This window comes from Ambystoma mexicanum, chromosome 6p (genome assembly GCF_040938575.1).
Source record: "Ambystoma mexicanum isolate Mex_15411 chromosome 6p, UKY_AmexF1_1, whole genome shotgun sequence".
NCBI lineage: Eukaryota > Metazoa > Chordata > Amphibia > Caudata > Ambystomatidae > Ambystoma > Ambystoma mexicanum.
Genome location: NC_090935.1, coordinates 1,098,022,345 through 1,098,049,476, shown reverse-complemented (window position 1 = coordinate 1,098,049,476; position 27,132 = coordinate 1,098,022,345). Strand labels below are relative to the sequence as shown.

The 27,132-nt window shown below is 46.8% G+C and overlaps 1 protein-coding gene across 2 annotated transcripts in view; it reads right to left on the bottom strand.

The window, feature by feature from the left end:
• Positions 1 to 557: 557 nt before the first annotated feature.
• PTCH1 (patched 1) overlaps positions 558 to 27,132 on the bottom strand; it is a 154,781-nt gene continuing 128,206 nt past the window's right edge. For both annotated transcript variants that reach the window (XM_069625703.1, XM_069625702.1), the window contains exons 18-24: positions 24,945 to 25,225; positions 21,161 to 21,298; positions 16,659 to 16,801; positions 13,377 to 13,476; positions 7,396 to 7,647; positions 6,541 to 7,066; positions 558 to 2,882 (exon numbers count right to left, since the gene is read on the bottom strand). In XM_069625703.1, the coding sequence (XP_069481804.1) occupies positions 6,542 to 7,066; positions 7,396 to 7,647; positions 13,377 to 13,476; positions 16,659 to 16,801; positions 21,161 to 21,298; positions 24,945 to 25,225 (1,439 nt within the window). In that variant the 3' untranslated portion in view covers positions 558 to 2,882; position 6,541. The remainder of the gene's footprint in view (positions 2,883 to 6,540; positions 7,067 to 7,395; positions 7,648 to 13,376; positions 13,477 to 16,658; positions 16,802 to 21,160; positions 21,299 to 24,944; positions 25,226 to 27,132) is intronic.

The following is a 27,132-nucleotide window of genomic DNA, read 5'->3' as shown; positions in this document are numbered from 1 at the left end:
AATAATCTTATCCAATAAGCATTCTGACTTGCCTGGATGACCCAGAAGTCGGGTAGTTGGCTTCTTGTTGGAAACCAAAGTGTGCAGCTTGGGGAGCTAGCAGGTTGAGCAGGGCAGAGCCCATGGTAGCACAAAGGAATAATGGTCCCTTTTCCAATAGCTCCCGTTTTGACTCTTAAATTACATTATCCACTGCACAGGGCATCACGCAAATTGAGAGGGAGGGAAGGAATAGGATAAACCAAGTTTAGACCTACTACTTGGAAGGCCCAAGTCCTCAACGAGCACCGGGACAGAACCAAAATGGCAGAACCATTTTGTATCATGTCATCAGGTCACACTGATATCTGGGACACCATGTTTACCTATCCACCCAAACACCATTGAGTGGTAAAATAAAGAAAGTTTCTAGTTTTTTAGCCAAGGACCTGAAGGTGGAAACCCAAAAGGAGCGAGATCAAGGAAACTTGTATGCGGTACAAGTAGCATACTTTGACATATACCAAGGAAGTTCACAAGCTTGCATACATCCAAAATAATTACTGGAACAAAAAATATGTAATAAGTTATATTTTTATTCATGTTAGAATTTCTATCAGTGTTTTGAATGTTAATGTTTAGAGAGTTTTGTACAATTTCCACTGCCTCAGGATTTAAATAAAAAATAAAAAACAAGACTAGATCACAAATGGAAACAAACATTTCAGAATGGTCACAAGATTCACTCTCTTTAACACTGCTCAACATGTCCTTTCCCAAACGGAGTTTACAATGAAAGTGTGCACCATAATCACGTTCCACATCTCAACATAATGGCATCATTACATATAAACTCTTTAAAAATATACTTCTTTCAAAAAACTTGATGACTACTATGTACACTACAAAAATAAATTTTCATATAAATAAATTATATGGCATACTTTTATCTTTGTAATTGAAATGACACACTCACTCCTGCCGCAAAAGGCAGGTAACGAGACCCAGTATGAATATTTTCCTTTTAACTCCTCACGCTAAAAAGCTACAATGAGTCCTTAGTGTATATGTTATATACTCTTTACTATTTAACATTAGTAAGCACTCTATACAAATAAAATTCCATTAGAATGTAGAACGTAGCTGTAGTTGTGTTTCCAATAGAAATATAAATCCCTGCATTTTGTTTTGTTATAAACTGGCATGACAAATACTGCGAGAAAACATTCTTATGATAGAAAAATATAAATATCACAGAAAGGTTAAAACAGACACATACACGATAAAATAGAACAAGTTGCTACGAAACTGAATTCCTCCTCGCCAATGTGACTTCAGGAGAGACATCTAAATTGTGCAGGATGCACCCAAAAGAATACAAAAATACATCTCCAAACATACAAAAAGCACAATAGAAGGCATGGAACACAAACACTCTCCCTGATTTTCCAATAGACAAGCGAGCAAGCCCAACGCAGTAGCAATGGAATGCCTCGAGGACACATTCCACAAGCTTAACCTGTACATTTGTGTCGCCTACTTGGTAAAACTGCTTGCAGTGGACAATTTGTTGATTCACTTTGTGAGATTCCCACTATCGAGCGGGAGTAATTCCCCTTGCGATAGGAGGGCTAGGCAAGCTATTGACCATGCGGTTGCTACAAGCTCAGTCTATTAGTAAACTCCTAATGATAGCTTGCCAGCCGCCATGCCATTGCTGGAATTCCCCAATGGCCAGTCATATAAACAAAGTGCCTAATGTTAAGTATTCTACGCATCCATTTCTAAAAGTAACATCTGAATTTGAGGACTGTTTCTATAACAATGAACCACATTCTTTGCTGAAATCTGGGCAGAGTGCTGCCTCGCATCCATTTCTAATATTTACAACACTGTAGCAGCACAAATGAATGCACCTCAATACAACTATGCCACTGCGACCGTTCTTGCTGCATTGGTAAGAGCTTAGGGATAAACACAACGCACCAATAGACAGAATAGGCGTCCAATTATTGAGGGCGAGTGCTTGGAAGGTTGCGTAACTCTTTACAAGTCAGAGGCATGGTGCTACTTGCTCCATGGAAGAAGAGGGAGCCGAGAGGGAAGAGTGGGAAAGTGTACTGTTTCCTTGACCCACTGCTGGCAGAATTACGAGGCTAAGTGCTCGATGCTTATCTCACGGGTACTCAGGAAGAGAGGGTGAAGTTGGAAGAAGTGACTCCCAGCATCAAGGGATTTCGAAGCACACTAAAAAGGCACACATACAGTTAAAAAAAAAATACATACTCTAGAGGACTAAAGAACCTGCACACATCCTTACCTACATTAGACACCAAGAATACCGTGCTTTTCTTCATATTTGCGCATTTTAAAATATATTTTATATATATATATATTTATATATCACGCATAGCGTGTTTGACGGTTAACCGTAGCATTTCATACTACCACAGGGTTGTGATATGCAAAATAATAAACAAAGACATACCTTTACAAAACAATCCTATTACATGAGCAATATTTGCATAGAATTATACAAGTAAATTATACAATATTTAAGCAGCAGCAAAATATGCTGAAATCTAGAACTAGATTAAAGTTCAGTTGTGGCACAAGAGCCATGTACATCAAGTACAGACCACAAACAAAACAAATACCCTCTCTATTGAACATGAGTTTTACAACCTCAAAAAACTATTTTACAACATTTGTTTGTATAATACATGTGTACACCTTTTAAATATTCATAGACATATTTAACAAATATTACAATAGGTTACAGTAAAAGTAAACTGCTGCCCTGATGCAACATGTCCTTTTCCATATCTTCAAGAAGTTCTTGTTAAGGATCTGGAGAGAAGGGGTTCCCGTCTTTGGCCTTTAATGCTCCGATTTTCACTCACCTAATTTAAAAAGAAACACAATCCATAAATAATCAGACACTCCAGGATTTTGCAGCATAACATTTAAAATTGTGGGGCATAAAAAAGAAAATTTTGCAGCACAAACACACAATTTATTGTAGCATATTTTTGAATTGATTGGAAGGTGCTAGAGCGCCAGGGTGTAAGAGCCAGGTTGCTAGACTGAGGAAGGGAGTGTTAAGCTGTAAAAGAGCGAGGGTGTCCTTGTTTGCGCCTTTAGTATGCAGTCTGTTTTCAATTGAACAGAGTCAAGATGTCTCAGGCTTGACAGAACGCGTTTTTTTTGTCTTCCTCTACTTTTTTTTTAATGCACCTACCTATTTTAGATTAATTTATATAATCGTTCTCAGTTGTAAAGGTGCATATATTCCTCTTCAAGGTCCTCTCATTCATTCCATCCTGGCCCAGGTAAGCGTGTGTGTATCTCGTGCTCCTGCCCCCCCCATGCCACCATTTTGGGGCTGCGAGCCCCTCGCTGCATACTAATGCCCACGGCAGCGTCCCCTCTGCTTGTCCCACCCCCTTTGACCTCCCCCTGCAACCCCAGCCCCCGACCTCCCTCCTCCAGTCCTCCTAGCCTGCCCCGTGAGCCTGATTGGTCGGGTGACTACTCAAAACTCACCGACCCGCTAAGGGCCCCCAAGGCAAAGGGCGGCTCCAAGATGTGTCTGCAGGTGTCCGCAGGGGAAGCCGAGGAAGCCAGCAGACACCAACAAAACTGAGTGTGGCATGGGTCGGGTGTAGAGCAATCACTCTACTCCAGAAAGCCCCTGTCACTCTACCTTACCTTCCATAGCGTAGACTGCCATAGACTTAAACAATACATACTTAGGAAGACTTGTGACCACTGTAAATGGATTGCAAATTTTGCATTGTGATGCATATGCTAGTGCCACACATGTAGGGAACTGAACTTTAGCTCGCGTCACATCCAGACAGAAACGTGATTGTTAGCATGTGCCTCACTCAGGATTCTTAACATTAGCTTGCGTCGCATCTAGACAGAAATGTGATTGTTAGCATGCACCACACTTAGAATTCTGAACCCTAGCTTGCGTCGCATCTAGACAGAAATGTGATCCTTAGCATGTGTCTCATTCAGGATTTTGAACTTTAGCTTGCGTCGCATCTAGATAGAAATGTGATTGTTAGCATGTGCCTCACTCAGGATTCTTAACTTTGGCCTGTATCGCATCTAGATAGAAATGTGAATGTCAGCATGTGCCGCACCTAGATGGAATCCCATAATTGCAAGGACAGCAATGCCAACTAACCAACCAACTAACCATATCATCCCTCTGCATACACCTCTCAAACTATAACCAAACACAACCACAAGTCTAAAACGCAGGAATCCGCACAAACTTCACAACAATGCAACAACAACAAAACAAACCACACATACTTGCACAACAGCACACCACGACTACAGACCGTAAAACACCCCCAAGCCCAGCCAACGGACCCACCGGGCTGAGGCTGCCAACAGCACATCGTTGCTCTCTTGCACTTTTCCAGCTTACTCCCACTAACCCACCCCCTCTCCTCCCCTTTTTCAGAGCCGCCAGAGCGCCAGGGGACCACTTTGGTGGTGATAGTGCGTGGTACAAATGTCCTTTAACATTAACATTCACCCCCCCCCCCCCAGTACTCCAACTCACCAGCACCCCTCAAACTCACCAATTCTCCATCACAACTTCCAAATCTTTCAGTCTGCTGGCCAGGCGCATACTTGCTTGCTCTGTCACACTGCCAAGTCACAACCCTCACACCCCTATCCCCGTCACACACCCAGGCTCTCAAATCCGCCCTTGCACTCTCAAATTCCGCCTACAGTGTAGTCCTTTCTTTGTCACTCTGCCTCAGAGCATTTCTCCCAGTCTCCCATACTCTTGCTCCATCCTTTCTCCCAATCTGCAGCTTGCACCCGCTTTCCAGCTCACGGCTCCCCCTCAGACTCCATACTTGCACAAGCCACCCCCCCCCCCCTCATATGGCAACCATTTTTTTTAAAGGTAGATTGTACTGGAGATATTGCATTTCTTTTTAAACTAATGATTTTGCAGTATTTTTAGCATTTGCAAAATCGCTGTAAAATGGGGGAAGGGTGCTTAATTGTCAATGTCCACAAACCAGATCATCATAACCTATTTGGCAACTTTTGTGCTAACAGGTATGATATTTTTCACAGTTTTTAAAAACGAAGACAGCTAATTCGCTGCCACGGACAAGGGGCCTCCTGGTGTGCCACGTACCCCCACACACTTAAGAAGGCATGTTTCAATTTACTGCAAGGCAGTCACAGAAAGTCTTCACTTGTTCAATATTAGCCGTTCGTCACTTGAATATCTGTATTTACGGTGTTAAAACGGTCCTAGGGCAGGAGGCATGTGCACTCTGAATGCTCATCACATTGTGTTAACACTTCAGAAAATATCCTTTTAAACTTTGTCCCAGTACTGAAAACTATGCCGAGTATTAAGACAGAAAATAAGTTAAGGGGTACCCTACATTTTCTTGACCAATGATCACATCATAGTATTCTATAGATTTTTAGCGGCTATCAAAAAGCAGTTGCACAACGTTTAAAAATGATCTGATGCTTCCAGTTTAGGTAGGAAGAAAACGATTGCCGATATGCTCTAGATATCAGGCAACGAAACTGGCGAGACAAGTACCAGCAAGGGACACTGATGTGTGCCACCAATAAGCAATTGTAGACCCAACAAGACACAGGGATGACCTTAGCCTAACAGCCCCAAAAGGGAGATACTATCCCCTCAACAAGCAGTGGAAGGTAATCAGGAACAGGGTTTCCCCTCCAATATATCTCCAAGATCACTTCAACAGTTTTTAGAATGCAGCTATACCACACGACAAATCAGCCTAGCTGCACACAATCCCATTCACAAACTCCACCGCTGCCAGAAGGCAGCAACCCAAGTCCAACAGGCCTTGCTGGACACATTCCACTGATCTCACAACCACTGCACCACGCTACACACCTCTTAATCCACTCTTGCTGCACACATACTGAGTGCATCACCCCACCCACCATATATGATAGAGTGATAATAGAAAGGGAGTAAATTGTAGGGGGAATTAGAGGGTGATCTAAAGAGGATACGGTGGGGGGGTGTAAGGCAGCAGTGGGAGTAATTGTGGGGGTTCAGTGAATCAGGAATAGGCATAGTTACAAGAGATGGGCGGAAAGCATGTAGCAAATTGGGATGTAGAGGGGTATAGAGGGGCAGTGAGGGGCAAGCACCATAGAGGGACAGGAGCCATAAAGGGGCGGGCAAGGGGCAGAGGCCATCGAGGGGCACAAAGGGCTATAGAGTGGATTCGAGCAACGGGGACAAAGCAAAGTAGAGAGGGATAAAGAAGACCATAGTGTGAACAGTTTACGGTCAATGCTCCCTAAAGGCCTACGCACAGAAGACTGTAGACATAAGGCCCCCTCCCATAGGTCTCTAGGGGGCGCAGTCTAGACAGGAGCTGGAAGGGTGTGCTAGAGCACAGCAGAGAAATGGGATGGGGCTGTGCAGCGGAGGAGGGTACAACTCCACCCACACAGAAAATGTAAAATAAATAAAGCACCCCTGCATATAAACACCATCAATACTAGGGCTCTTACGTTAACTGCAGTTGTTGCGGCGAGTCTTTTCTTCACATTCAACGTCCTGCAGTTCTATCACTTCCACCTTAGAGTTCCTTCGCTCATGGCGTACATTAAAAGGCACATGGGGATCATGGAAAGCCCGAGGGTCCGTTTCATGATATCCCTCATAAGAGGGAAAGACCCCACAAGAGTTATGTACAGAGGGGTGTACAGTGACAGTAACTGAAGCAGAGGCAGTCACAGTAGTGATAGGCTGGCAGCATGTTGGTCCTGATGTGCCCATGGCAGTGAAAGCTGGATTTCTAATGTTCTGTGAATGGGTTGCTCGCCCAGAGCGGTCCCGGCTGCTGGGTACAGAACGCCCTTCAGTAGACATTTCAAAAGCATCTCTTCGTGGCTTGGAAGGGGGTATATGCAGTCCTTCCCTCGATTCCCGCCTAGGATGCTGGATACTTTGATGCAATGGCAGCTGGGATCTTGAAGCTGGATTAGAACACAGTCTTGGACTTGGTGGTCGACACCTTGCATCTGGATGTAGCACCTGAAGGTTAAATAAAGTTGAAATTGTGTGATCCGTGTTTTGTTAACAATTAAGCATAACATATGAAGCTAGGATAGTTTAACTTGAATAAGCAACTTCTGCAATGCTAAAAATCAAACAACTACCTTTCGATTTTCTACAGATACCCCCCCCACAGGAAGAACAAAATAACTGATTGCTTCATCATCCATTATTGGGAGGCATGACAAAAAGTCTCTGTTGCAAACATTCACAACAAACTTTGCATTCAGTCCCATGGACAACATTATTTAATGTGACCCCAATAGGGTTAGGCCCCCTAGCACCAACCAGTTTATAGATGAACTTACAGTAGATCTTGGGAAGATTGGATTCCTAGTTGCTTCCACCATGACTCGATGGGCTGAGGCACCAGAGCTCGGATGGCCTTCATACTGATGGAACTCTTCACTGATCCCAGATACGGTGGTTTGAGAGCTATACTCTGAATCTGAAGTGTCCGATCCATTGTTTGCATGGCCTGGCGGCACTGAAAACCTCACAGTGTTCGGTGGTGGCTCCGGAGATGGTGTTGGCAACCTGTTTCCACTGGCTACTGAAACCTAGAAACAGATTAACAATTATTAATAAAATGGGATTTTCAGATTGACCCTTTCCTCTCTGCATACCAAAGATAATGTTACTCAATGTAGTGACTAAAGTAGAGTACTCCTAGTCCAATCCCGATTCCTTCATCCTTGTGGAGCGTCCAAAATGAGGACAGTACCAGAACTAATGGTAGCGAAAAACTGAGCTTCCCCCTTAAATTTTGTATAGCGCATGGGGGCATGGGAACACCCCGCCCTCTGGCACCTCACCTCAGTAACACATTGGACGCTTAGATTCCTGGCTACGGCTAATACATATTAGCCATTGGCATACTAGCGGGGGAAGGCAGGTGGAACGTGTGGAGGAAAGGGGACTATGGACTAAGAGTACTCTAGTCACTATGGTGAGTAACTTTAACTACTCATACGTCCCGTCCCCTTTCCTCCATCCTTGTGGGCGATTCCACCGAACAAGAGCATAGGGTGGAGCTTTGAGAACCTGCTTCATTATCTAGGACGAACAAAAAAGGTTCTTCAGAACCGCCTGACCAAACTGTGCATCGATATGGAGCCGGTGTCCAAGGAGTAGTGCTTACAGAAAGCCGACCGGACGGCCCAAGTAGCTGCCTTGCTGATGACATCCCAAGAAGCAGGTCTTTGAAATGCAACGGCCCTGGCCTTGGCTCTGACCGCATGGGCAATAAATCCACTCAGGAACAGGTCTGGCCATGGTCGCGTTTGCCTCCGAAATGGCCTGAATCATTCAGCAGGCAATGGAAGCCTGGGATGCCTGAGAAAGTCACAAACAATACCTCAGACTTCCTGAAGAATTTCATCCGAGAGAATCAAACTTGAGGACCCTTTTGGAGGTCCGAGGAATGCAGGGCCCTCTCTGCCCCGACTGCGGGTTCGGGAAGAAAACCAGCAGGCAGATTTCCCGATTCAGATGAAATGAAGAGACCACCTTGAGCAATTGTAGGCGAGTGTGCAAGAGGATGTTGTTGTGAAACATGGTAAAGGGCTTGCACAAGGACAATGCCTGCATCTCACTAACCTTCCGCGCTGAAGTGAGGGTCAATGTCACCAAGCGGATGTCCACAGAGGGCAACGGCTCCAAAGGCTTGCGCTGCAAAGCAGCCAGAACCACACTGAGGTCCAGGTTTGCTGCCGGAAACACACGCTCAGGTGAATTCTTGTAAGCCCCAATGGCAGCCAAATATGTGCGGCAAGTATCCACCTGAACTCCAGAACGAGCCAGGCGTGCTAAAAAAGGCAAGTACGTCATCCAGCGGACAGGGTCCAGAACTATGTTGCAAGCCCAATGGCAGAACTTGGTGCCAGTATAAGAGCAAATGGACTGAGCAGAGGGCCTCGTAGCCTGCTGAATGATGTCCCAGTTGTCATCCGAAAATTGAGCATGCTAAAGCAACAGCTGATCAGGAACCAGGCTGCCAGGGCCAGTTTGGCTGGGTGCGGATATTCCACTGCCCGCCCTGTTGCGTCAGGAAGCCCCTGCTGGAGATTGGAAGATGAACGGAACATCGGAGCACAAAAGTAGCGGATCTGAAAAAACAGCGTCACAAAACCAGTAGGGGGCAACCAGGATGAGGCTGCAGCCCACTGGAAATGCTTAACACCTGCGCCCGTGCCAACCGATCTGGAAGACAACTACCAGTGACCCCTGACCCCAACCTGCCCATGAGGCAAACCAGGGCACTTGGCATTCAGGGGAGATGCAAACAAATCCAGGTCAGGGAATCCCCAACGCTGGAATAGTGTCCACAAGGAGTCGTTCAACTCCCACTCGTAGGTGAAACGGCCTCCATGAAAGGGGGTGCAGGGATAAATAGGTGCCACCCTGCTTGTTCCGGTAAAACACAGAATTGTCCATCCTGACCAGAACCGACTTGTCCCTGATGAGGGGCAAAAATGCCTCGAGGGCCAGGCCACTGCCCTGAGCTCGAACACACTGATATGTAGTAGGGGTTCCATCCTGGACCATGCTTCATGAATCGCATAGCTCCCCCACACAGCCTGAAAAAGAGGGGTCAGTCGTCACCACAAGGGTAGGCTCCAGTCGGGTGAAGGGGGCTCCCACTGAAACATTGCCATTCATCAGCCACCAGTGAGGATCGGGCAGAAGGAGCAGCAGTAATGGAATCCTGTCCGAAAGAACCATTCTCCTGATCTCAATTGGTCATCAGGTGGAGCTGGAGGCGCCTTATCTTGGGGCAGCTGTGCGGTACAGTGAGCACGCAGGAGGCCTTGCGGAGGGACAGAAGACTCTCGGGTGTAGGAAATCCCAGCTGAGCGGTAGTGTTCCAACGCAACCCTCGGAAGATCAGTTCCTGAGATGGGCACAACTGTGACTTCCTTAGGTTGAGGGAAAATCCCAGCTGATGAAGGATATCTGGCAGGAGTGCACCACCCCTTTGGGTGAACCCGCCCTCACTAGCCACTCGTCCAAGTAAGGGTATAGATGATTGCCCCCCAAGTGGAGAAGGTCTGCCAGCTGAGTTCATCAACTTTGTGAAGACACAAGGGGCCGAAGGCAGCACCTTGTACTAAAAGTGGTGCAACATAACCATGAACCTTCAAATTTCTGATCTGCTTGATATATGGGTAAATGCAGGTCCAGGAACACATCCAGTCCCCTGGATGGGTTCCAGGGGAACACTGAGTATTCAAATTGAAGCGTTCCAGCGGTAAAGACCGATTTAGAAATGACAGGTCCAGGACCATCTCAGTTCTTGGGTACCACAAAAATCCTGGAATATGTAACCGAAGCCCTAGTCTACAAGAGGAACCAGTTTGATTGCCTGTATCTCCAAGAGCAAAAGGCCCTTCCATAAGAGAGCCGGGGACCTGATCTCACGAAGAGGATCGAAGAAGCATAGGAAGAGGAAGACTGAAGCCCGTGGAGACTACAGAGAGGATCCACGGGTTGCTGAAGAGATGCTTCCAGGTGTCCTGGAACATAGCCAAAACAGCCCCGCACAAGCGAGCTGAAAAACCTGCACAGTGTTCTCAGCTGCTTCCTCCTATTGTCGCTGGGCTACCCATCAGGCCTCGGTCTCAGTACCCCTTGAAGCTGGAGAATGCACACAGTTTGAACTGAGTCCTACCCTGGGATCGAGGGAAGGATTTCTGACCTGGTTTTGTCAAGATGGCCAAGGGATTGGCAGTTTGGATGGTAGTTTTCTTCTTTGTCAATTCATCATCGGTGGATGAATAAAAAAAAAGACCACACCCTCAAAGGGCAGATCCAGGATTCACTCCTGCACGTCAGATGAAGTTGTGTGCATCCACGCTGTCCTGCTCATCTCAATCCCAAGGCACATCCCTCTGCTGGCTGTGTCGATGTGGGAGACTGAAGACTCCATGAGGCCATGCGCAATGGCCCAGGCATCTGCCAGACTGGCATTGAAGGAGGCTTGATTGTCTGAAGGATGGTTGGACAAAAGTTTTCAGAGCTCCCGCCACACCTTTTGGTTAGTCGCAGCCAAGAGTGCGTCTGCTTGCCTCAGATGCAGTCCTGAAATGGAGTAACAGCGCTTTCCAAGTCCAACGGCTGTTGAGGGGGAGGTATTGGTGTTACAGGAGGAGGTGGGGGTGTCAGAACAACCGGTAGGGCCTGAACTGGTGGAGGCACTGGCACCGGGCACGCAGGTGGAACAGGAGTACCACCCAGAGGAGAGGGCCAAGGTGGCACCACCTGCAGGATGACCTTCACAATGTCCTTCAGGAGCCCCTTCATCTGAGGAGGAACGCATGAGGAGGAAGCGCTCGACGAAGTGGTCCTCACAAGCCGCCAGATCTCCAGGGCCCTCTGAGGTGCTGCACCTCCGTTCCTGGTCAAAGCGCCTCCGTTATTGGTCAAAGCGCCAAGGTGCCTGGTGCATGTAGCCACACAGCTGCAATGGGTAGATGTTAACCTGAAGGGCCCAAAACCCTGAACCGTAGGATCCGCTTCTGCTTCCAGAGGGAAGGGGGCTGGGATCATCTTACAAAGCCCATTCAATGGGCGAAAGCACTGCCTGAGCTGAATCCAAGATGGCGGCCTGCCTGGCAGGCTCTGCCACATGCCACTCAGCCATTGCGAAGCCTTGCATCAGGCCATGGTCATGAAGGCGCGGAGGCCTCGGACACGAGAGGATACATCTTGGGTTTTGCACCCGAAGCGGAGGCGTCCAACTCGGATCCTCATGGTAGGCACTGAACCCTCAGCGAGACGGCCAGTAGGCGTAACACCCTGATTCAAGACCTTGGAGTGAGCTCTGGTAGGCTGGGAGCCCTCGGCACCTGTGCCAAGCAGTGCTGGATCTAGCAGAGGACAGACTCTTGGAGGTGGCACACAATGATCCCTTACCCCTTGGGGTAGAAGAGGACGAGCCTGATCGTCCTTCCGAGGACAGCCCGGTAGGGCCCCTCAGCCACTCAGCTTGGAAGCTGGTAGCCTGTAAGGCCTCATGTCTGTCACCGGAAGAAGAGCCCCCTGCCCCCTCGGGTTAGAAGACGGTAGCCGTAGAGGCCAAGGGCCTATCAGAACCTGAATCCGAAGAACCCCAATCAGTGGGAAGCCCCCTGGGGAAGGAGTTACTATGCTGTGGAGTCCTGCTGAACGGAGAGCCTACCTTGTCCTGACAAGAGGTCCTGGAGACGAAAGTCCTTCAGATGGAGCGCAGGAGAGTGTTGAAGATCCCCCTCCTTTTCGACAAACGATTCTACAATGCCCTGTGACTGAGAGTGCTGCAGGCAGAGTCCCAGGGGTGGTCGGGCCCGAAGCCCTCAAGACAGAGGGCATAGCGGTCCTAGGCCGGGTAACGGACGATCGCATGAGGTGCATCTAGTGAAGCCTCCTGCGGTCGAAATGCACCAGGGGAGGAGCAGCACTGAAGGGAAGTGAAATAAGAATTGAAAAAAAAAAAAAATGGGGAGCAAGCGGAAAGCTAAAGTCTCTGCGCAGGCTGCCAGGTCCGAAACCGCCCGTGCAGAAAAAGACTGAGGTGAGGCGCTGGAGGGCGGGTTGTTCCCACGCCCGAAGCCACGCCGCATACTAAATTTAAAGGGGGGGAAGCTCAATTTTTCACTGCCAAAGGTTCCGGTACTGTCCTCATGTTGGGGCACCCCCCCACAAGACTGGAGGAAAGGGGATGGGACGTATGAGGAGTTCAAGGCTTATAATGACAACAGCAGTTCTAAGCAACCAGTTTCTTTCTGCAAATGTGCCCCATTTCAGACAAACTACAATCCTGCCTACTGTGCTCAGCATTTTAAGAGTTAAATAAAAATGAACAAAAATGAGGAGTGAGAAATCCTACTGAGGCAAGTTCAGAGAAAGTGTGCACAATTGAAAGTTATAAACGACTATTCTATAGCCTGGAGGGTGGGGTTTGCAGACATGGCTGGTAACGACCGACTGCCGTCACCGAGGCCCTTGCGCTCAGGCGGCTGGCGGGCAGTTTCCAGACATGTCCACCCCCTGAGAAGGGGGTGTTAGCTAGTGACACCTGGGGTATGCCCAAAGCGCAAATCGTTTTAGTAAAATCGGTGTGATTCAGTTGTGTCACTGTTGGGTTATGGATGCAAAACACATTTGCACCAAATCGAAACCGCCTTTATGAAGCAGTCGTATGTGCTGGTTGCATTACGTGCACTGCCTCCTCCTCCAGGGGCATGAACCCTCCACTTCCCCTCTGCTCCCTACCTTGCATTTTTTTTGTTTTGCTTCGCGATGCACTAACCTCAGGACAAGGCCCAAAGACGGAGAGTAGAACGGGGAGCAGCACCAATCCGTTCAGAACACCGAGAATGGTCAATATGGCCAGGACAGCAAAGAAGTACCTGAAATAATTTGAGAAAAGAGTTTCAGGTCACAGCACATCAACAGTCTACAGAAAAAATTGCAAGCGGTACGAACAGAAAACACCACAAGCACTATCCTTTGTTGCATTTTCTTTACCTTGTATGCTACATTCCACAACCCAAGTGTTAGTTGGAGAAAAGAGAGAAGCAGTTATTAGATAAAATATCTTACGGTATGTGATATTTACGGATAAATTACATTTAAAAAAAATCAATTAAAAAAAAAAGGATAGCATTTGAACTGAATGGTTGAAGACAGCGTGTGCACAAACACAATGGAACGCCCCTTTGCCCCCAGAATTAGTGAAACCCCAGCAAAAGCAGACACATGAAGCGAAGGGTGTAGAATTCAAACAATTTAAGGCGAGAGTGAAGTCCTTGCCCAGAAACGAATCCAATGAAATGCTAAAGGGTTTTATTGCAAAATCTGTAATCTCTAGTGCATCAGGTAAGGGTCGCCCATCTTTTCATTAAATCACGGCTACAGCTCTGGAAGCTCCAGTTTTAAGAAATCTCAAATTGCAACTTTTTTTTTTTTTTTTTTAAGCACAGCAACCAGCTTCGGCCAAAGAAAAGGCAGCCCATTCTCTAGTAAGCTGCAGCATTGTGCAGAGAAGGGGCCTTGCACAATAGGCCAGCTACATTGCAGGCTAAGCTTTTGTTGGACAATTTAGCATCTCTGAATACTCTTGTTTTGCAGCAGCCAGTTCACAATATAGAGGCCAGAGGAGCATCGAGGGAGGAGGAGAGCACACAAGTGGCCGTCCTTTCCCACCGTCGAGACCAGGATCCGGGTGCCTTCATGAATACCAAGGTACACCCGGACAGCCTCACTAGCAGAGCCGGCAATGCACACGAACTGAAAGGCCAATTTCCCAACACCACCCCTCCCCCAAGTTCTGGTTTAATGACACACACGTCACTCCAAGTTCCCGCGTCGGGCCTCTCTTCCCTAAACTAGTCTGAACCAGTGGTGCTGCACAGCGTTTCTTGTGCAGGAGTCGCAGTTTCTCGTTCGGAATTTGGGGTATTAGAACCCCTGCTCAAGCCATCTCGACAATAAAAAAAAAATGCCGTGAAACAAACGAGCAGCACAGCCTTGCTACCCCCACTCCTTCTCCAGTACTAGGCAGGCTTCGTTCCCTGCTCTGTTTCAACTCAAGAAACCAAAAATCCTCGTAAAAATACAAATATCCGGCTATTCTAAACATCTTGAAACCTCGGCACTACTTTTGTAACCCCAGCGAGTCACTGTCTTCGACCAATGTAAACTATGCAGAACTTTAGACTGGGCCGGAGATCAAGAACAGGCCCAGAAACATTCCCAGCTCATCGCTGCGAAGCTAGCATAAACACAGCCCGATTACATTTCTGTCCACTTGCTGTAAACAGGGACCTAATTTATGCAATCCCACTGTACATTTGTCTCAGCTATTCAGCCCTTGCCAGAAGTGTGGAATCCTGGTGAACCCCTACAACGATTATGTAAACTGCCTGCTCAGGTTACATCTTGGAGAAACAAAAAAAAAAAAACCTACAAGAAGAACAGAAACCAGATTGTTTTGCAAAGCACAGAAACTGAAAAAAAACGAATTCACAGGCAATTAAACGTATTTGGACGAAGAAACCAAACCTTAAAACAGTGCGTTTAGTAACAGGGGAAGCTGTGAATACCTAGAAAACTATGCCCCTTAGTGCTGAAATCACTGCCCATCTTAAACCATAGCGGAGGAACCAAAGTTTCTGCAACCATCACTCCTCAATGTTTCAAGCCCCCGCTAAGTAGTAGACGTCTGCCCAGGTATGGGTTTCTAGACAAAGCAAGCTATATATACTAAAGATATTGCTTGATGGGCTTAAGCATAAAGGGATGAGACTTCGCAGTTTGTACTAGACTGTCCCCTTGGGCGAGCCCAAGCCCGATCTGCATAGGTTTTTGCCCCTCTCTTACACTGCTGAAAAAAGGTGGAACGCAAGATCTCCCACAACAATTGCCAGTGGTCATGATTAATTGAAACCTTTTCCACCCATTGCCTCATCCAATTCCCCTAAAGGGCGAATCAAACGAACATACACAAGCACCCTGCGTACCCTAGCTGTGAATCAAGACCACCACCGCAAACCTAGGGGAATCAAATCAACACCCTTAAAAAGAGAACATTAAATGGAACCTACACAGCCTCGCTGAGAATAGGTCGCCTAGCTTACTTCTGGAAAACTGCATGGTGTGAAAGTCATGGCGAAAAAGTCAAACCATTGTATACTTTGAAGCAAGTAAACAGGTCAGTGAATGGTACAAAGTATGTGCATTTTCCCGAAACAATGCTACATAACACAAATTGGGAGATTCACTCCAAAAGACTAAACATTAGCATGAATTTAATGGCAGCTGTGGTATTAAATGAGAATGAAAAAAAACAAAATACAAAACAAAGTCCTCCCCATCAGCATTCACTACCAGTGTAGGTCCAGCAGTGTGCTCTACTGCAGCGATGGGTGACAATACCAGAGTCGATTTGGGTGTGTGTGTGGGGGGTCCTCATGTTTTGTGCACAGTCCCAGATTTGTTTGCAGAAGTTCATCCCCATAAATAACAACAAAAAGTGTCACTGCCAGACTGGCCATTCACAGGGTTCAATTGGTCGCTTTAAGGAGGAAGGGACCGTTTTCCCTAAACTACTCAAACCCCTTAAATAGACGCTGTTTTTCCCCGTAGCTTACCTCATTCTTAATTCCACAAGCAGCTACCCTTTCTTCTAAAGTCTGAGTCTTCAGTCTACAAGATTTTAATTTAAAATACTGGTTTCAGTTCCAGCAACCAACAGACTTCTGACCAGAAAGCAACCAAATAGTTTCAGGACATTGCCATGATAGCATGGCATGTGTAAGGTGTAGCTTAACCTAATGGACCTTTATGGCCAAAAAGAAAGGATTTTCTCAAGCAAGAAGCAGAGCGCCAGGACCTAGCAATGCAAATGTTCAGTAATAACGGTTACCCATTAGTCTGTTCTGTTGTGAAAGCAGAAGCATAGAAAGCAAAGCGACAGGCAAACGCAGCATGCAAAGCCGTTACAAAGAGCAAGCTACAGAAAACGTCCACATTTAAAAGAAAGTGGGCTCCAATAAGGAGCAATCAAAATAAAATATTCAAAACAATTTACCTCACAATAAAATCAAATTCAGATCCTGCGAGCATCAAGACTCCGAGAAGAGTGGACACGGCTCCGTCCAACACTGGTGCGAACATGTGTTCCAGTGCCAGAACAGCCCTCCGATTCTTGTCGCCTATAGCAGTTAAAAAGGCCTGCAAAATTAAAGTCGGTATAATGAAACTCCGCAGGCTCAAGGTGTAAAGGCCTAAATCCCCTCCCCCAACTCTAAACAATGATGCCCCACCATCACAATACAATAAAAAAAAAAACACATTGTGAAATCAAAAAAATGACACCAGACAGGTATCAACAACACAGCAAAGACAGAATGGAAGACGACGTAGGTTTCAGCAGCCATGGGAATGCATTTTATTTTTAATACTGCGCCATTCACCACCCTAGGGGCCCAACAGCCCGGAGGTTCGTCTAGCGTGCATTTGTGCAGGCTTGGACTGGCCTATATGGCCATGGCTGACGTGAAGGAACACCACGCTAATGTGGGCCAGTGTTTGGCCCAAGTGCGCAGCCTAGGAGCATACAGATAATAGTGAATACGACATCTGTGAACAAAAGAGGGGTGGGGAGGGAGGGGGAGAATATTCTTTTTAAGAGAGGTGGTGGGAGCTATAGCATAACAAAATCCTTGAAATTCAGTGAAATTTAGTTGAAGTGATATTCCAGTGGCGAGACCCCTGTTGCACAGCTCAAGACAACACTGGTGACCTCACCAGAAATTAAAGCACAATGACGACATTACAGGAAAGTACCAGCCAAAGTCAAACATTTTCCCACTTAATTTCAAGACAAATGACACATTTTGTGCAAGCGTATATGAAGTCCATGCCAAAAGATGCAATAAATCCGCAGGCCCGTGATGGGAGTAAAGTGGCCCAGTGTCTACTTTTGGTGGCCTGCCGGGGCAAAGGTCAAGACCTTCAGTGTGGCCAATGACCCACAGACCCTCTATGAGAGTTTGGGATGGGGGTTAAAGTGACTATTGGGACTGGCAAGAGGCTTGGCTCAGGGGCTACTTTGGGGGGGGGGGGGGGTTGGAAGGGCATGGCCAAAGTCCCTGCGACAACAGGCCACGGCTGTGATCAGTGTGCTCGGTTTGCCTGGGATGTCATTGGTGTGCTCATGGGCTGCTTAATAGGGGGCTCAAGTTAAGGTGGCCTACATTTGAACAGATGCAGAAAGGGTTTTGTTCAGATTATCAGTGCAAACAATCCCACTAGCGCTCCAACCCTTGTGCTGCGCTGTACATTGGAGGATTGCATGTTGCTGCCATAGGGAACGTTCTGTGTTGGATCATACAGTCACTGGGCATCCACGCCTAATTTACATTTACAGCAGGAACTAGACATCTTGGTCAAGGAGAGGCAGGCCTTGAACATTAACTTGGCTCACAACTTATCTAGAACAGATGTCCGTGAATTGACAGAACTCCTGCATCTCATTGTAGATGGAATACTCCCCAAGCATATTAACAGTAAAGCACTCATGAAGGACACATAATAAAAAGGGATAATCCTACACCCTAGGCTTTTTTGCAAACACTAAGTCACACTTTTATATCGTGACTGTAGCGATCAAGCTGGTATGGCATTCACAATTTGACCGGTTTATGGTCATTGCATCGAATTATTACCATCGACAGACCGTTCCATCCAAAAAAAAATAGCATTGAATGCATTTTTTTTGTTGCTTTTGTTAATGGGATGGTTCCCCAACAAACCCCCAGTTTTAAACCATTAAAATTAAACTAAACCCTTTACCTTTAAAAAACATGTATTGAATGCAATTGTTTAGATGGAAAGGCATTCGATGACACTGCTTTCGATGCAATGACCAGATCCCAATCTGACCATATTTCACCTGTGGGACTAGCCGCGCACACTCATTTAAAGTAGGACAAAGCAATGTTCACAATAATTTGAATATATTTCTTCCCTCCCCCCAATGTTGTTCTTTCATATTCAGCTTTTTTAGCCTCATCTTGACGCCGCTACCCTTGGGAGCCAGGCAGAGCACTTGGATGAGTGATCATCCCAGGCCTTGTAAACACAAGGAAAACCAGGCTTTCAGCCTCCATGGCTCTGCTTCAGCAAATGGCACCCTCCACACGCCACTTTTTAGTATAACAGAATGATCACATGGCAATAGCTCAGTGAAACAATGATGCAGACATATTTTAGTTCACTTCCCCATCGATCAACACAATTTACACACTGTGGCCTGCATGCATAGTCCGCCGTTCCCCCACCCCCTCAAAATAAATCTGTGCCCAACCTATATAAAAACGGTCAACTCAATCTACTTATCTATTCATCCTCAAGACTACATTCTGAAATGGCACCATAAAAAACAGCTCTGATAAGTTTTCAGTGCTCTGAAACCACTACTGCTGTGGTGATTTTGTACAGTATATAAAGACTCCTAACAAAGTGGCATTTAGAACACAGGACACGGAAGATACAACTAAGAACTTGGAGGCAACCGTGAAGTCTCATTTCCAGAAAATCTGGGGAAGGATAAAACGGAATTGAGTTCTCAGGTCCACAAGTATGGTAGCTTCTTGGCACCATCAGTGAAGTACTTCTAACTAACGGGGCTATCGCAACGCAAATCCATGTCCCACAATTCTGAGATCTGCACTGTCCGCACCGCCCATCAGACACTCCATCTGGCATAGGTGTGAGTTTCCAGGGGACACCTGCTATTCCGGCAATGGTGCCCTACCCATAATCCCTCCATTCTGTGGCAAAGACAACATGTAGCCAACCTTTCCAAGTAATTGTACTCCAGAAATCTGGACCTAAACCCAGAACACTATTTGGTTAATCTGCCACTACTTAGACTATTTTAGGAACCAGTTTTGCTCAGCTACTTCCAGGACAAGCTGGAAGATTGATTTGGGTGAAAAAGGCAAGTCCCTCGACCCTCTGCTGCTTACATCACTCTAGTTGAGCAGAGGCCTTGCAACGCATTTCACTCATTACTGCAATTCATTTCCATTTGCTACGATGCCAATTAAATGCACTGGGGAATAAAGAAAAAAGTTACTGGGAAGTGAGACAACAGATTGCCTAAATGGCTGACGTTTTTGGTATTGAATCAATGGTTTTCTTAAGGTGTATGGCAAAGTGATGCATGAACATGGATTATGGAATTAGTACGTGGCAATGGATTTCATCATGAGGTATAGTGAATCCATAAAGTTGCACAAGTTTCCGAGCACCATCGGCTTAAATTCCCAACCCCATGGTTTTGCAGTGATCACATTGTACAGGACAACCCCGTCACTGTTTAAAATGTGCCCGTCCAAGTAAGTGGGCAGGATTGGAAGACAGGGCCGAAGTGCAGTTGAATTTTGAAGCATTTCTATAGACCACACAACGAACTGAATCGAATCCTGGCAAATATGTAACATTTAGCTAGCACAACTAGAGGATCAGTCGTTTGCTTATAACCAACCGCAGTAATTGCCAATAAAAACAAAACACGGATGGGCATTGACCTATTTAAATAAAAATATCTTTAGACCTGCTCTGAAGGTCAGTAATGAGTTTACCTTTCTTAATTTTAAGGGCACGCTGTTCCATAGTCTAGGGCCAGCAACTGAGAAACTGCGATCACCTCTTGTAACACAGTTCGACCTCGGAACAGCAAGCAGGTGCTGATCTTCTGATCTTAAAGCCCAGGTAGGGTGATACCGCTTTAGTTTATTTGGTGTTTAAATGTCTATATGGATTGGCACCAATACATCTGGCAAACACACAATCTTGAATTGAACGCGGTCTTCCACCGCTAGCCAGTGTAAAGAGAGACACAGGCCTGAAGTTGGAATGTTTTTAGATACCCCAAACACCAACCGAACACATCATTTTGCGCTTTTTGTAAGCGATGAATCGGTTACATGTTTGTGCCTCAAGTCTCATCACTTCATAGGCTTGTGAGCGCAGAGGCCAGGCTGGCGGAGCACAGCACTCACTATGCAGCTGCAACAATGCTGAAAAGGTTGGGGCAAGGGATGGGTCTTCCAGGACTTGATAAGGGCGGGACGTGAAACAATTTAGGATCCGACAATCAATTCCCATTTTTAAAGGAAAACAATGCAACGACTTCGAATTAACTTATGAACTGCAAGTTATTTTTTTCCCCAATATAGTGTTCTTGAAACTGGCAAGGAAAGCGCACTCCACAGACGCATATGGCTTGAACCTGTTCCTTTACTGTACTGGTGCATTAGATGCCACATGCCCCTCGCAGGGTGCTGGGGTCTTCATTCTACAAAGAATATGGAATCACCCATTTTCGCCAAGGCCCAGTTTGCGACAGGCCACCTTTACTGGGCTAGGCACAAATGGCCTGTGGGGATTTCCACAGAACTAAAGAATACACCTGATGAGCTCCAGAAAGGTTATCCTGCTTGGTATCCGTTCCCTCTCTGGACCATCAGCGGCACAGAACAACCAATACATTGGATGGTGGTAATAGTGAAATCTGCATACCAAAGCAACATGGACGGTGAACTCCACTCCAATGCCAACAGATGCAATGAGGATGACGACCGGCACCGCACTCAGCTTGATCCCGATGAGGCCCATCATCCCAAAGAGCTCCACCGTCATCAGGGCCAGCACCATTACCTGAAAGGCATCAAGAGCACAGTAAACTAGCTGCTCCGACAGTACGCAAGTCTAAATAAAAAAGCACCACAGTAATGTACTTAAATTCACAATCCAAAGCGCACACGCTACCAGGGAGCTCCATAGCAGGGGCAGATTGTGCCAGTCTGCAGAACCCCACTTCCTCTGGCTACAAGGTGCACTTGCACATGTGGTCTAATTCGGTGAACTCCTAAAGGAGGTTGTGCAACCTTTGGCTCTCCAGAGGTTTTAGACTAGATCTCCCATGATTCTAATAATTGACTACAATGACTAGGGCTTATGGGCGTTGTAGTCCAACAAATCTGTAGAGCCAATGGTTGCAGACCACTGCCCCAACGCATTCCCACAAAGCAAGGCTGGCACAAACCGCATTGCAAAAGGATCAGATGATGGCAGCAACGGTTGCCCAACAGGAAGTTGCATTATACAAGACCCAGTTAAAATCACATTACATGAAGAACACCTTGAACACAGACCACAACCAAGCGATAACATGGTTGAAGCTTTCAGATGAAGACTAATAGCAAGCAGTTACCGCCAATGCCCATTTTCTAAACACTTTGTACAGAGTGGGCATGCATATTGGGGAGCTGTTTGTAGACTCGAGATTGACGAAGGACGTAAGGTTCACACAAGTGACATGGCTCAATGGACTTCACTTTGCTTCACGTTCCAACACCTCGTAAGGTTTCTCGATCTGAAACGTGGGAGTACAGCAAAAGCACCAGAGGACAACCCATTGCTCACCATTGTTAGAGATGCACAGCTCCACCTCACTGACGAGGCCCAACCCGGCCGGAACACCCGTCTGGGGTTGCTGTTGGTACTCTTGTTCAGAAGAGGCATGTCGGTGCTGGACGGCCCTTGGGCAGGACAGAGACTGATATGCAGTGGACATTGCTCTTCTGTGAAAGGATGGTGAGCTAAGGACTCTGGTTGAGACTCTAACCCGGGATATAGGCCGGCAGAGGGACACTCCCAGGACCCCCCATATTAGTACAGCAAAAGCATCAGAGGAGACCCCACCCCTTTCACCAATGGGTCCAAGTAGGACAATAGGTTGGCGTCTTCACTAATAAGGTTACTTCACATCTGTAGCATGATCCACGCCCTGCCATTCACGGTGGTGCAATCTTGTAAATGAACAAGAGCACCAGGCATTAGAAGCATCCGACAGCCACTATTATTGCAAAATGAGAGTCCACGCGGGTGCTTGGTATTCCCAGAGCTGCAAGTCCCCTCGGGGTAATAGGACAAGGCCAATTAGGACACACAGTAGCACTTCACCAATGCGCGACATTTTTACTCGGGTTTAATGGAGTTCAAAAACAAGACAACGCACATTCGTAGTGCCTGGAAATTGCTTTGCAGGGTTTAATGTAAAAATGGGATTCCTAAATATTAAACAACTTATCAAATAAGTAGGCCAACTTCCGAGCTCTGGGGTGCAGCACGCAACGGGTGTGTGAGACATGCCAGCAGGCAGGGGCGTTGCTAGGAGGGGGCTAAGGGGGCTATAGCGCCTGATCTTTTGGTTGTAGCCCCGGATAGAATCTCAGGAGATACAGCCAAAAGACTAGCTAGTCCCCAGTCCCGACAGTTCCGACATCAGCTAAGCCCCGGGTCTTTTCCAGACCTAGCAACTCCCCTGCCAGCAGGTGGCACGATGTGAAGCAGAGAAGGGGGGAGCTGGGGGTGTAGTCCTGGGTTAAGTGCAGATGAGCCCAGAGAAGGCCTCAAGCACAGAAAAGCGTGGGTGTTTTGGGGGGGGGGGGGCACTAATTAGACTAGTGTAAAGTTACACAAATCTAATAGCTTCAAAGACTTGTTACAGACAGCAAGCCGCTAAGAAGGTTTCACTTTCACCCCCACCTCTTAAAACTCAAATCACGTGCAAAAGAAGTTGCAGTGGAGTACAAACATATACATGCTTTGGTTATGGCCCCAGCAATGTTCAAAGTGGTCGTTGACATGTCCATACGCAATTTGGAATCCAAACTTAAATGCATTGAAATTAACAACTCACGCGAACTCCAGTTTGTAGAAGAAAAAATAAAATTGCTGCCGCTTTAATTAGGTTTCTGATATTAAATCCATCGGCAAACTAATTACAATTAAACATTGATGAGCCGGCATCAGCCAAAGCCAATCTTTGACTAATTAAGGCATATTTGTCAGCACAGCATTTCTTTGGTGTCACTCCCCCAACAGCCAGCTTGCAAACTGAAGTGGCTAGTTAGATACCATCAGGCTATTGGAGTGCCTGCCGTATGCTAATCAGAAGCCGTGAGGCTGACCCCACCGACCCGTACTAACTTGTGGGGATTCAAATCCGCGGATCTGGGGGTGTACCCCCTCCCAACATCGGATCGATGCTAAGGATGCAGAATCTGCCCAGGCTGGTACTCCCATGTTGGAAGGGACCACCAAAGAGTGTTCTGCTGGCCACCGCCCATCTTCTGTTGCTGCAGGACTCTTGGAAGGACCTCCACCACCAAAACATTCTACACCACCAAGCAGTCACCCACCCAAGACACCAGGCCGAAGGTCGGGGTCCAAGATGAGACAAGGTGCCAAAAACGTGAGGTCAAAGTCTGTTCAATGCAGATAAGGCAGTTTCCAGTCATGAATCTCAGAAAAGTTGATGCAGTATCGCAAGAAAACACATCTGTGTGAGCCATGCCAGCCATTCCTACCCCCGCCCAATTTTCTGGGGTTTCCCGCCATCTGGCGAGGCATCAATCGCTGCTCCTCAAACCGGGGTCCCTCCCAAAGTGGGTTGTTACAGTGGCACAAAAGTGACTTCACGCCCCTGAAGCTAATGTTCCCTACCATAATCAGTTTTGGACTTGGCACTATGCCTCTCCGATCGAGGATCACGGCTGCACATCCCGGCTATCCCCTGAACCCCTCCAAGGTGCTCCACTTCGTTCAACCCAGGCCATACATAGCCCAGCACAACACTTGTATAAGTTCGAAATGGCTACTGCCAACGACTGTTTGCCTAAATAGTCAAGCAAATGACACCGTCTACATAGTTCTTTTCATGCGTTATATACTTATTTTCTTGTGTTATACACTAAACAATGTAAACTTACATTACATCTCAACGTTTTATTTCCATGTATAAAGAGAGGCCAATAATAATTTTAAAAAGTGCTTTGGTGAACACACCCTAGCTTTTATTTTTTAGTGTTGCAGCGTGAGACCTTCATGAGGCACTGCAACTAACAAAAACCCTGAAAACGGGGGCGCATTTGAAAGGAAAAGCGCCCTACAAGGGCGATTTAAAAACGTATTTGCTAGAAAACCGTTTGGGGAAATATAGCGACTGCTACTAAACGATGCCGCCTGTGCCCAGGGTGTGAAGAGTCCTTAGCTGGTCTACACCCCGTGCAACTCCTTACACCGCACACCCCCTCCCCCATTACTTCAGCGTTCCTAAATTAAAGTCATCTCTCCTTTTCTCGCCCCTCCCAGCCTCATCCAAGGTCGAATAAACATTTCATGAATGATGTAACAGCCACACTGCACCAGAGGCCCAGACATAAACAAACTCTCGCCGACTATAGCAAGACCTATGCTGAAAGGAATTCGACTGCCACAGAGGCCCTTATAAACTTACAATGATTCCAGCTGTCCAGGGGTTCAGCAGGAACAGGGCACACACCAGAAACGTGCAGGCCAGAACCACGCTGATCGACAAGAGGAGCCAGTGGCGCAGCCCAATGTACTGCTCCCAAAAAAGGAACGGGTACCCGTTGGGATAACTGGCCACTCCCAGGCTGGAGTAGTTGTTGCATATGGCCCTCACTTTCTCGATCGCTTCCACAAAGTCCGACGTTTCACGCAATCCATTGAGGTAGAAAGGGAACTGGGCATATTCAATAGGTGCAGCAGCTGGAACTGGGTGAGAAAAAGCGCACACAAAACAAATGCAACATATTAAAGAGGTTAGGCACACAGTGCTGAAATGTTACTATTTTAGTTGAAATAAACCAAGATTATACTTGAGCGACAGTTCAATGCAAAAAGAAAGGCACTAGCCATACAATGCAGGCATACAAAAGTACAACTCTAGCCTGAAAGAAAAATAAAAGCGGTGTAAAGTAAGCCTCCGAAATGAACAGCACTAAAATATCAGAAGAGATGGACTTCTCCACACACGAACACATTTTTTCCTAGGCCTCCAATTACCAAACCTACTTTTAACAAAAGGATGTACCCTCTTCTGTTCAGTGCTCCCCCAATCAAAAATGGTGCACGAGAAAAAGCTGCTCAAACACGCATCAAGTCAGTGAGTGTTCACGGCCAGACTGGTTATCCGGTTTATTTGCTAAACATGATTTGCCCCAATAAACGTACGTTCAAAAATGTCCACTTCACCTACAATCCTTCCATTAAACCTCTCCAACTTGCTTAGAACAGCCACCCCTCAAAGTCTACATGCAGCATAAATAGTATCTAAAATAAACTACTAAAGATCACAGCAGAGCAAATATAAACTAACACCCCCCACGACCAGTGGTCAAATCTGCTTTTCCTTGGGCATTAGAACTCTGCCACATTGCCCTTCCTACCTAAACGGAGGGACAATAGAGCATACCGAGGACCACCTCACAATTTAATGCAATTCAGACCAGGAATCACAAACCGAGTATTTGGGGACACGTGGGTAAGGCAATTCGAGCATGGAGGAGATACATGTACAAGCTAGCATAATGGAGGCAACCAACAAAGCAGGTCAAGCAAATGAAAGAAGCAAATCCTGGCGCTATATCATGTAGTGAGCGCAGACCTAGCTTCAAGAAGCAACAGAGCACTTTAAAATCAGAGGGAAAACATGGTGGGGGGAGGGGGTAGAAACAAGGGAGTGGGGAGCTAATAGGGGAGGTTGTGCGCCCAATTTGTCACCAAGGGATCTACAAGCAACCAGGGGAGGACAATGGGGATCAGATCACCCAGTTTCCGGGTGGAGGGCGTTTAAACATAGGTGTTAGGGAGGTGCCATTCCATGAAGAGAAGATTCTCTACCTCCTTTCTTACTTAACTGGAAGAGTGAGGGGGCAAGTTTGATGTTGACAGGGAGGAGGCCCCAGAGTCACAGGGCGTAGGCAGAGAAGGCCCGTCTTCCAGTTCTTGCGTTCCTGCACCAGCAGAGTTCAAGTCTGCACGTGTCCTTACATCTGATGGATGGTAAGCCTTCAGAGATGCAGAATTTCTCAATGAGGTAGGTAGGAGACTTCAGGGTGATGGCTTTGTAGTTGCAGCAGGTTTTGAAGATGATACAGGCTTGCAGCGGGAGCCAGTGCAGTTCAGTAAGGGCCAGGGGTGATGTGGTCGAACTTGCAGAGAGTCCTTTGATGAGCCGTGCTGCAGCAGTATACAGGACACATCTCTGGGGTGCCAGGTTAGTTGGCAGAAAGGTCTTCCAAAAAGGGCATTGCCACCATTGAGGTGGGAGAGGATCATGGCTTGGACAGCAGATTTGAAGTGGTTTCTGGGATGGAGAGCTTGGTTCTCCCCAGGAGCGAAAGTTTGTGGCCAGGAAGTTTGTTTCTTCCGTGCTATGTGCTCTTTGAAGGAGAGGAGCCTGTCAATATGTAACCCATGGGGCTTGGTGAAGGTGGCCAGCTGGGGTGTGAAGCCCTCCAGGTGCACAGAACAGAGCCAAGTCTGGGTGTTGGGGTGTTGGTCAGTAGTAGGCATGGCACTTAAGGTAAGCACTGAACATCCATGACTGGATCAATGAAAGGCAGGCCTTCAGATTGTGGGTGTCCTCAATGGTGCATAACTTGAGGTAGAGCTATGTC